This window comes from Pinus tabuliformis, chromosome 2_1 (genome assembly GCF_031772625.1).
Source record: "Pinus tabuliformis cultivar Carrire ecotype Pingquan chromosome 2_1, CPIR1, whole genome shotgun sequence".
NCBI lineage: Eukaryota > Viridiplantae > Streptophyta > Pinopsida > Pinales > Pinaceae > Pinus > Pinus tabuliformis.
Window position 1 is genome coordinate 11,258,436 of NC_142299.1, and position 11,877 is coordinate 11,270,312.

Below are 11,877 nucleotides of genomic sequence, written 5' to 3' on the forward strand. Positions count from 1 at the left end.
ATATATCAGTATGTATGATCTCTAATATGTCTGAACTCCTATTGGCACCTTTCTTTGACTTGTTGGTCTGCTTTCCTTTTATGCAATCCACACAAGTCTCAAAATCAGTAAAATCTAGAGTATTAAGTACCCCTTAATTTACCAATCTTTTAATTCTTTCTATGGAGATATGACCTAGTCTCCGGTGCCATAATTTAGACGAATCTTCATTAATAACACATCTTTTAGTGCCAATGTGAACATGCATTGAATCATAAGTGACATTGTTTTGTAAATTAATGCAATAAAGACCATTAGACAAAATACCATTCCCAACACAATCAGATTTATAAAATAAACTGAAGGATGTCTTTAAAAAGTTAAAGGAATATCCAAAAGGTACAAGCCTTGAAACTGAAATCAAGTTTCTAGAAAAACTTGGAACATAAAAGGTCTTTTCTAATTCTAAAACAAAGCCACTACTTGAATTTAAATAGCATGTTCCTATAGCTTCCACATGCGAGCCCATCTTGTTTCCTGATAAGATGCTTTGCTCACTTCCCATTGGCTTCCTTAGGTTTTGCAAACCCTGCAAGGAATTCAAAATTCTAATTGTTGATCCAGAATCAATCCACTAGGTGTTAATATTGACATTAACCATATTACATTCATAGCAAACAAACGAGATTGGATTACCTTTGTCCGCAATCCATTTCTTAAATTTGGTGCATTCCTTCTTCATGAGTCCCTTATTTTTACAGAAGAAGCACTTGCAATCATTCTTGATATCAGCTTGGGGAGGTACTTTACCTTTCCCTTTCTTATTGGCTTGAGATTTTCCCTTTCCACGCGTTGCCAGCATTGCACTTTCTCCCAGTTCCATCACCATTCTCTCTTCCTCTTGAACACACATGGTCATGAGTTCATTAATTGACCATTTATCCTTATGTGTGTTGTATGAGATTTTGAAGGGTCCATATTGGTGCGAAAGGGTGTTCAGAATGTAGTGCACCAGGAAGGACTCCGATATTTCAACCTCAAGTTTCTTCAATTGAGCTACAGTGTCCCTCATTTGCATGATGTGCTCGCGTACACCTTTCACACTAGTGAGCCTTAGGGATGAGAACTTCATGATTAGGGTGCTTGCTAGTGCCTTGTCTGAAGTGACGAATTGATCATCAATGGATTTCAACAAGTCTCGGGCCTTTTCATGCTGATCAACAAAACCATGAATACCAGCTGAAATTTTAGTCTTAGTGAACATCATGCTTAGGCAATTAGATCGCTCCCATCGTTCATAAAGCGTGATGTCTACTGTAGTGCTGGTATTAGTGAGTGCTGGTGGTTCATCTTTCCTAATAGCATAGTCTATGTCCATCCACCCCAAATGAAGGAGAACTCTCTCCTTCTAGACCTTATAGTTATCTCCCTTAATTTCAGGGATATCAGAACGAATTTCAGAGAAATTTTCAAGTTGTACAACTTCATAAAATTAAAGATCACATGCTTATGTTAAAATTGAGGCCTAAAAAAAAAAAACAAATCATGCTTTACCAATGTAAAACATGCTTAAAATTGAATCTAATGACATAAAAATTGTTTGTGGACTAAATTTTAAATTCAAGCAGATTCAATTATTCTTTATGATAGAATTTATCAAATTATTCACTTAATTCATAATTCTAAAGGGTATATTATGATTATAATTTGATATAAATTCTATCTTAGATTTGAAATTTATGATAAAACTATTAATTCATAATTCCTGTGGCTATTCTCTAATCAATTAAAAATTATATAGATCACTCAGACATTATTTATTATAAATTGCATAAACAAAACTATACATAGTACTTCACATTTCATGCTACGTGAAATGGCGTATACACAGTTTAATATGAAGCAATTAAAAATATGGAAAGTGGAAACACTTACCACACTGACAAAGCACTTAAAATTCACTTATAAGATTATAAAAAAATCTTAACCAGAGTCAAAAATAATGTTTCGTGAAAGGAATAAGTCAAAATGACATCTTAAATAAACTCCATATGCCTGTTTCTTGTAAAAACAAAAAAAAAAACTTCAGCTGGAAGTAAAGTGTAAAGGTAAGCATGAATATAACCAGAACTGTAAGTGACAGAGTATGAGTAAAAACCACCATAAATATCAACATTACTGTAAATGATGGCAATAATTCCTCGCAAAATAAAATAAAATTAAAGCACCGCTTCATGCAAATTAAATATGAGCACAGTTATAAATTTGCACAACAATTACACCAAGGCAGAGATAAAATTTGCTCTGATACCAAATGTTAGCTTAATAACGATTCTATAATGCGGAATAATCACTTAAAAGAATCGAAAACTTTAATGCCCAAGAAATCATACCTCCGGCCATTGATGCTACTCACACTCCAATCCTAGACTTTCTGCTTCCCTTTTGTTTTCTGATGTGTTTACAATGGCGTTGAGTATGATTATGTCTGTGAACTCCAAACCCTTCACTCCTCACTTTTGCTTGCCTGAATGCACGTTTTCTGAGTGGCCAAGAGCATTTGGGTCAAAAGAAATAGACCCACTCGTAAGAAGCTAACAAATTTCGATGTGCAAGCGTCCACAGGATCAATAACCACACGCACAGCCAAAAAGTAAAAATTTTAAGGAAACCATGTAAAGAGAGCACTAAAACACTGAGAGGAAAGCACTCAAAAATAGTCACGAATAAAAAACCAACTCCAATACAAGACAGGAGGAGGCAAGCTGAGAAGTGGCTAAAAAAAAAACTAAGGCAACATTCTAGTATCTGTCATCTTCCAAGCTCTACTCACTCTAACTTGATGGTGTAAGACTAAAGGGGATTGAGTTAGTGAGCTTGGGGACCAAACATAAGTATTTATAGCCAAGCTTCCATCAAGATTTTGTTGGCTATGTATCAAGTGTTTCACAAATCATGGTAGAGAACTGTAGAGGGAGTAATGGACCACTCCAGAAGCTCCCAACAAGAAATTAATTAACTAAAGTTGATTTTCGTAATTTAAGGAAATAACTGCAGTTGGTTTCCATAATCTAAGGAAATGACTACAGTTGGTTTCCAGAAATTACTGTAGTTGGTTTCTAGAAAACCGTTGGGAGAGGGAGCTTAACAAACCATTCCTAAATCCGGCGAAGCAACACAGGTATGGCTTCCATTAGTTTTCATGAATTTGTCGATGCATCATAGTTGTAGTTTCCATCAATTTATTTATTTTCATATTCTACTTTTAACATGGTTTCATTGATTCTGGGTAGTCTGTATACGTTTTTTATCCATACTGACAACATTAAATCCATGGGAAACTTATAAACATGGTCTATGCATCTTGTTGATTAAGCATACGAAATCAGTGCAGAGTAAATTAGAATTTTGAGAGGCACTGATATTGGCAAATCCTTGCAATGTAGGTTTTCCATTCTCGATTGGCCATGACAATCCTCCATGGGAAAAGTCTCATGGTCGACTCTCATCGGGAGAGAAACTATTAAACTATATTATGGAATGGCACTTCTCTTGATGATCATTACTCTTCAGTCGCAGATTTGCAAGGAACAAAATTATTCTACATGCCACCACTGTTTCAACTATACAGAAGGTAGTAAGTTTGAGAAAAATCTGAATACAGTGATGAATACGCTTATTAAAGACACGGTCCAGAAAAGGTTTAACACTTCTGAGTATGGCCGAAGTACTAACCAAATATATGGCCTCCCACAATGTTGAGGAGATGCAACACTCGACCAGTGCTACAATTGTTCACAACAAGCAAACACTACTCTTCGACAAAGTTGTCGTAATTCCATTGGAGGTTTAATTTGGTTTGATTACTGCTTTTTACGTTATGAGGACTACAATTTCATGGGACAATTGGATACAACTGATGGATGGTATCTTGGGAATATAGGGAATGTGTCACCTAGCCCAGATGCCTTTGATTAGGCTCTTAGTAACCTATTCAATAAGTTGTTAGTTGAAGCAGCATCTGGATCTAAATTAACCCATCAAATCATGACATATGTTTAATAATAATATATTTGGACATTTCATTTAACTTAAGAAATTCAACAATAATTTATATATATTAACCCATCAACCCATCAAATCATGACATATATTTAATAATAATATATTTGGAAATTCCATTTAACTTTATAGAATTGTATTTGAAAATTCATTTTCATTAAAAAAAATTGAAGTTGATTTATTATATAATATTATTTTATTCATTGATTTTATTATTTATCATTAATTACACCGTAAGCATTTCCCTTTGAGAACAATTCCCCAATTTCCCTTTGAGAAAAATTCCCCATTGTGTATGCATTTCCCTTTGAGAACAAGCATTTCCCTTTGAGAACAATTCCCCATTGTGTACGCATTTCCCTTTGAGAACAATTCCCCATTGTGTCTTTTTGAGAACAAGTCCCCATTGTGTACACATTTCCCCTTTGAGAACAATTCCCCATTCTCCATTGTGTCTCTTTGAGAACAAGTCGAACAATTCCCCATTGTGCCTCTTTGAGAACAAGTCCCCATTGTGTATTAGTTGTCTCTTTCAGAACAATTCCCCAACGATTGAAGATTTTTAAGTCGTTGGATTAATAGTTAATAGTTAAGAGAAAACTAATAGTTAGGGTGGGTAATGAGCACATTCAAAAATTAAAAAAATAACATTAATAATGACACAGTAATTTAATAAGCACAATGTAATGGTTCCTTGATGGCTTAATGCAGAGGTTTTTTCATTGTAGATACATCGAACACTTATTCTCTCTTGGATGACATATGTACGAAGATTAGAAGAGGTTTACCTAGAGTACCTGAATTTGGCCTTCTGGTTTCCTTCTAGTTTCCTTTCTCTTTCTTTGTTACACAACTAGATCATTTATATCATTTTATTACAAAGTGTTTATTAAATTACAGTGTCATTATCATTTTGTTATGTCGAGATAGCTAAAAGAACGATTCTTGGTTTGGTTTTGCTCCAGGAGAAAAATAGGGGAAATAAATCGACAAGGACGAATGCTGATAAAGCTTATTGGCTAGTGGCCAACTATACTGGCCAGCTTCAAATAGCTTCATCAAATAAAAGGAGCTGCATTCTGAAGGAATTAATGTGGTTGTAAGTATTAAAGATACTCCAAATATTGAAGATCATAAACCATCATTATTTCTTTATTCAAACTTCCTGTAAATGCTCTTACTTCTATTTGTTGATGTAAATTCTCTTATATTTTTTGATATACAAAAAGATGTTAGCTTCATCAAAGAAAAGGAGTTGCATTCTAAATGAATCAATGTGGTTGTAAGTATTAAAGATACTCCAAAGATTGAAGATCATAAACCATCATTGTTTCTTTATTCAAACTTCCTGTAAATGCTCTTAAATGCTCTTACTTCTATTTGTTGATGTAAATGCTCTTCTATTTTTTGATATACAAAAAGATGTTCTTCCAGGCGACACGACCATAAATATTTGAGGTTTTCTCGAGGGTATGGGAATGGAACACATGTTTACTACAATTTTTCTTGTGGTGGCAGATATTTTGGAGCAAGGAGCACGCTCGTCTTTATTGAATGAAATGAATATATAAATATTTGAGGTTTTCTCAAGGGTATGGGAATGGAACACATGTTTACTACAGTTTTTCTTGTGGTGGCAGATATTTTGGAGCCAGGGGCACGCTCGTCTTTATTAAATGAAACGAATATATTAGCCCATGATAGAGATTTCATTTAAGGAAGCAACGGTAAACCACCAAAAATAAATGTATTTGTGTATTTATGACGCCATAGTATGACAACTCAAAAATCTGAGTATTGAGATTGAAGTTTGAACAATTCGAAAAATTCCCTCAAAAGCCAGGTCATATGGTAAATAGTTTGCAGGAAAAATATGTGAGTATTGAGATTGAGGTTTGCACAATTCAAAAAATTGCCTCAAGAGCTAGGTGATATGGTAAATAGTTTGCGGGAATTAGACCTTTCAAGTTGACAATATATAGAGGAGTTACGGGGATCAATTTCAAATCTTTCATCTTTAACAATATTGAGAATGGAAGTGTCACAAACAAGTCCAAATGCCCAATAGAAGTTGAGCAAGGATAAGAAAAGCTAAATCCAATCACCTTAATAGCAAGTGGTAAAAGATTGTAAGCTTTTGATCAAGTGAGAAAGTTTAATATTGAAAAAGATAATCTTTTACATCAAATATTTGTTATTGGAACTTGAAAGAGCATCTTTGAAGATTGAGAGGAAATATATGTTGGAAAGGTTATAGAATCTATAATTTTGGCATAATCTAAGTGATTTCTCTTTATCTTCTAGCTTTGAATGACATTTTGTTTACTAATTTTTATATTCAGTGATCTTCTATATATCACCATTCTTCTCAAATTTAAACATTTTTGAAACATTTAAATTATTAAAATTTACACATATAATAATATTTACAACACTTAATAAAAATATAGAAAACTTAAAATTTTAATTTCAGTTTTGTAAAGGTAAAATGTTTTTTTTATTATGAGGAACTTTTTAATTTTATATATGAAGTTAAGTGTGATGTTCCTATATCATCTAGATGAGATGATATGATAAGAGATAGTCCCAGTGATAATCAAATGGACAATAACTTCTTATACGATTTTAAAATTTGAAAGATTAATAATTGTTTTTTTAACTAATTTTAATTTTTAAAATTTTCATTTCAAATATATTTTAAGAATGAAAATTCTTGTGCATTATTGATAAATGATATTATTTTTCAAAATGTTGTTTTGGAAATTGATTGAAAATTAGTATTTTAAACGTGGATGTTTTTGAGTCATACTCAAAATTTGACATTAAAATAATAATAATAAGTGCTACATAGTAGCTAGTACGTGCCTTTAAATATAGGGAAATTGAAATTTAGATTGTTGAAAAATGAAACTGTTATAAAACTATATAACTTTATTTATTAATAAGTTTAAGTTAGGCAACCAATTTTTTACCAACAACTAAATTAATATAACCATTGACTCAATTTTTGGGAAAAAATAATATATCTATTAACGCTGAAATTATGGCAATCTAGGTGAGTTTGTTTCGTGCTTATTGTGTAATTAATAGAAATAGAGCAAAAATCAAAATCTTTATGAATTTTGTTGAGATTCTAAATTTATTAATTCTCTATCATTTAAAAAAATTAGTAATTTATATTTTAATTTTGAATTAAAATCATTATTATTTAAATAAATCTATTCAATATATTTAAAAATCTCAAACCACAACTTATACAATTTCAACAATTAAAAAATTATTTTAATATTTTATTATTAAATTTAAATTTAATAAAAATCTTCACATACAATCTTCATATATTCACACTTTAAAAAAATATTATACTGTAAACTATAAACAAAATATAATGTAATAAGATAATCAAATGTAATTGGGCTAAGATAAATAAAAGATATTTGAATTTAATAAGGCATGTGAATAAAGAATATGTGGAATTACTTCAATCAAAAGATTTTTTTTATAAAATTAGGTAAATATATAAATTTTCAAAAATTTTACAAACTAGTTATTCGTTGTGAACCTCAGAGGTTTAAGTTGTCTAAAACCAATTTGTATTCCAAATAACAAAACTCTCCTTTAAAATTATCTTTGGTAAAAAAGAAAAAAATACCAATTTGTATTCCAAATAACAAAACTCCCCTTTAAAATTATCCTTCCAAAAAAACCAAGGGAAATTGGCTAGAGGGGCGGATTAAGCCGATCCCTCGATCTCTGATCTTGAACGCAACACAGTCAAATGTGAAAGAGAAATGCATCTTTTGCGGTGTTAAAAGTGCCCAGCCAAACTTGAGAGCTTAGTGACAACTGTTCTTTTCCCACAAATTCTCCATAGAGTATTTTCATCTATTTGTAGTGCAACAATTAGTACAAGAATAATTGCACATTCTATATATCTCATATTCATCTTTGCAGTTGGAATATCTAATTCCTACTTGTCTCAGTTGTGATTCTTACTAAGTAAAGGAGTCTGTTCCTAGTAGTTAGGATCTATTTCCTACATTGGTGTGTGGTTGAGATATTCCCTCAACCAACAAATTGTGTGTCCAAGATAACGTACCTATCTTGAGACAACACTTCTTGTATATATGTAATTGTATTTGATTAATAAAGTAATCTAGATTCTCATATTTTATCATGCTATCAGAGCCCCGAGGTTCTGATCCTCGTGGGCTTGGCCAGCTGTGTGAGGAAATAAAAAATTAGTTTTTAGTTTGTCAATCGTCAAGAGACTCGAGATTTGGATTCGGGCAGATCTCTGGTTTCTATCTTTGTGAAGCCTTTGTTTGAAGCATTAGACGAGTAGAACGAGTGTGCAGAGCGGAGTTGCAATGTGACTCAAGTTTTCCAGCTGCATGGATAAGTGCACCCGTGCTCGTAGCATCCTGGTCGGTGATGAGAAGAGGTTGCAGCCAGTGGTGCTCATACCAGTCAGAGACCTGCTCAACAAACATTTTCCCTTCGCCAGACTTATCAAATCTGACAACGTGCTATCCTGTCTGATCAATTTCACGGGTTTTGCGACCGTTTGCTGTTTTGTGCATTCTAACAAAACCAGCTTGGCTGTGCATACTCCCTTTGTTTCATATCTTCTCGTTGAATTATGTGCTGCTCTGCTCGCTCAGGGCCGGGTCTGCTATTCTGCACATGCACAAGTTCGAGATCGGGAGCCTGTTGGATCTAGTGCAGAGGTTCGAGGTCACGGTGGCACTTGTCGTGCCTCCCATAGTTCCTGCCTTTGCCAAGAACACGTTGGTGGAAGGCTACGATCTGTCGCCCATTCAGATTGTGATGTCCAGTGCTGCGCCTCTCTGAAAGGAGCTGGAGGATGCATTGTAGATCTGTTGATGGAATCTGGAAACAATGAGGTGATTTCAGATTGAAAAGGTTTGTGGCTTGAATTGTAGGGGGCGTTCCAACACAGCTGGGTCTTTGTGTATACCCCACGCATTCAACAAAAGCTTTGTGCCCTCCGGTATATAATACCCTCCCACTGTGCACGGGGCCGCTGCAACATGAGGAAGGAGCAGAGGCACCACTGGATAGAGACGTAAAGTCTCTTTCACGATCGCCTCCAAATACTTCAACCTCGGGAGATCTGATTCCTCCAAAATGCACTCCCTTCCAACTATGACGTCCAGCTCCTCCTGTGCCCTTTTCAGCACATCCAAGCATTGCAGCAGCGTTGCCATAGCCCATTCCGTTGTGTTGGCATAGGTATCCATTGCTCCGATCATCATGCTTATAGCAATGAGCGTGTATTACTCCTCATATCCGATGCTGCACAGGCAGACAATTACACAAAAATATTTTCTGCCATGAAACCAAACAACATTCTCGGTCTTTATCATGGATTTTTTACTAGGACATTTGCGGTCCTGTGGGGATGACTTCCCGAAGAACATGAGTGTGATAGCCGTGTGTCCGAAGGGCATGGGGCCATCTGTGAGGCGCCTGTATGTGCAGGGCAAGCATATTAACATTTGCAACCATTCTGGAGGATGAGTACAGGAGTGATATTTTTGGGGAACGTGGGATCTTATTGGGAACTGTGTCAAATTCTTGCCTGAGAGCGTGGTAAACATGCTCAAGCTGCTCTCTCTTCTAGTAAGTTTGAATCAGGTCTCCATCTATGGGAAGAAGACCATCTTGGAATTTCCTTGAAAGAGGTGATTTTGTGCATAGCTTAATAGGTATGGCCAGCCTATTGGAGCTATGACAATATGTTAAAAATAAATATTTTATTTTGTCATTGGAATCATGAATTAAATTATTGCACTTTATTGAGGCTAGCTAGCTCAATTTAGGTAAGGTTATTTTGTTAGAATTCGCGACTCTAACAAATGACAGGTTAAGCATAGAGTTTCAATATTTAATTGACAAAGACAAAGATGCCCAAGATGTGATCAAAAGATGAGATGTAGAAGCGATTAAAGGATGATGGACAGCGAAATTTCATTAAGAGGTTGGATGAACTGTGTATTTGAAGGACTTCCTAGTAGACGGGCGGTTGTAGTGGTTGGGAACCCATGCATTTTGGTAGATGGTTGTTCCTTTATATGGACACCTACAATTGCATGAACAAGGTACGGTTGCAGTGGTTGGGAACCCATGCATTTTGGTAGATGGTTGTTCCTTTATATGGACACCTACAATTGCATGAACAAGGTACAAGGTGTGATTACCAGATTGGACCAGATGTAGACTTTGCAAACTGATATCGAGACAAGTACTCATTAAGGGGGAGTGTTGGAATATCTAATTCCTACTTGTCTCAGTTGTGATTCTTACTAAGTAAAGGAGTCTATTCCTAATAGTTAGGATCTATTTCCTACATTGGTGTGTGGTTGAGATATTCCCTCAACCAACAGATTGTGTGTCCAAAATAGCGTACCTATCTTGAGACAACACTTCTTGTATATATGTAATTGTATTTGATTAGTAAAATAATCTAGATTTTCATATTTTATCATTTTATATATCTCATATTTATCTTTGTAGTTCCTAAATTAAGTCAAAGTATAGCCTATAGATACCAATTAAAAATAATTAAATTTTAAGAATAGAAAATGTTGTAATACTTGACTCCAGATATAGGCTCAGTCTAATGGATGAGGAAGCCCAATTGGGAATTTGATACAACCACAAATCCCATTCTATTAAGAACTTGGGCTATTTATATTGGATTTACAGATAAAATACTAGACTGTGAATAAGAATGGTGATTTGGAGGTTACATATGTTTTTAGGTAATTCATTAAAAATATGGTAAACTATCCAAATGTTGGCAATGATCTTATCGAAGGGAGCTAGATCCATAATCTTAAGACCAAATGGAGTTATCTTCCACTTCCACTTAGCCTAATATTTCGATTATAAAACCAAAAAAAAGAAAGAAACAGTAACCAAAAAAGAAAAGAAACCGTGATAATTAGAAAAGAGAATTATATTTAATCTCATTTATATGGGAATAATATTAAAATTTCACATCCACCTTTGAATGGATTATTTTTTTATATTGATATGAATTTTATATATTATGTTTAAATACAAAATAAAAATTAACAATTTTCTAATAAAATTTATTAGATCACAAATCATTTATAAAATCAAGATTAATATTGACTTTTTATAGGTTTTTTTCGAAGAAGTTTTTTAAAAAATCATAGGCTTTATGATTTTTTTTTTCCAAGGAAAAAAACGGTAACCTTTTATTAAGAAATTTAATGAAAAGTTACACTAGCAGATGCAATGAAGCATTCCGTAAGAAGCCACCTGGGCTCGAGTGCTTTCGCACCCAACACAGACGTGTACAAAGAATAAGAACTGAGAAGAGAAGAGAAAAGAAAAGAAATAGAAATTTCAAGTTTTTCTCCCCTTCTTCTTTTCGACCTTACGCCACTCTCCTTGAGTGGGCTCGGTCGAGGCAATGACTAACTGGTTCCCAGCATTCTGAGAGCCTGTTTCTTTGTCTGAGTCTGATGTGTCTGAGTGATGATACTGTTTTGTGCCTCCCATGCTTTGGTCCACGCTTGTCATCGGAACCTGTGAAGCCTTGTTGTCTGATGTGTTTTCCTTCTGGTTCTCTGTTTCATCTTCCTCTATAGTGGTATCATCCTCTTCTGTTTCTGTTTCTTCTTCTTCTTTTCTCCGTGAGGCTTTCATTTCTGCTGCTCTCTTCTTTACGACGTCATCTATGTTCTGCCATCCTTTTGGCTTCCTTTGGTGCGGCTTGCTCTTGTTTTGACTTTTGCATGCATTAAACAGATGACCTGTTTGTTGACATCCCCTGCATCT

General features: G+C 34.3%; 1 protein-coding gene across 1 annotated transcript; it reads right to left on the reverse strand.

The window, feature by feature from the left end:
- Nucleotides 1-8,954: 8,954 nt before the first annotated feature.
- On the reverse strand, nucleotides 8,955-9,305 carry LOC149198435 ((+)-piperitol/(+)-sesamin synthase CYP81Q1-like). The gene has a single exon (XM_089400297.1). It carries the CDS (start codon nucleotides 9,303-9,305, stop codon nucleotides 8,955-8,957), a length of 351 nt encoding a protein of 116 aa, XP_089256423.1.
- Between the last annotated feature and the right edge of the window lie 2,572 nt (nucleotides 9,306-11,877).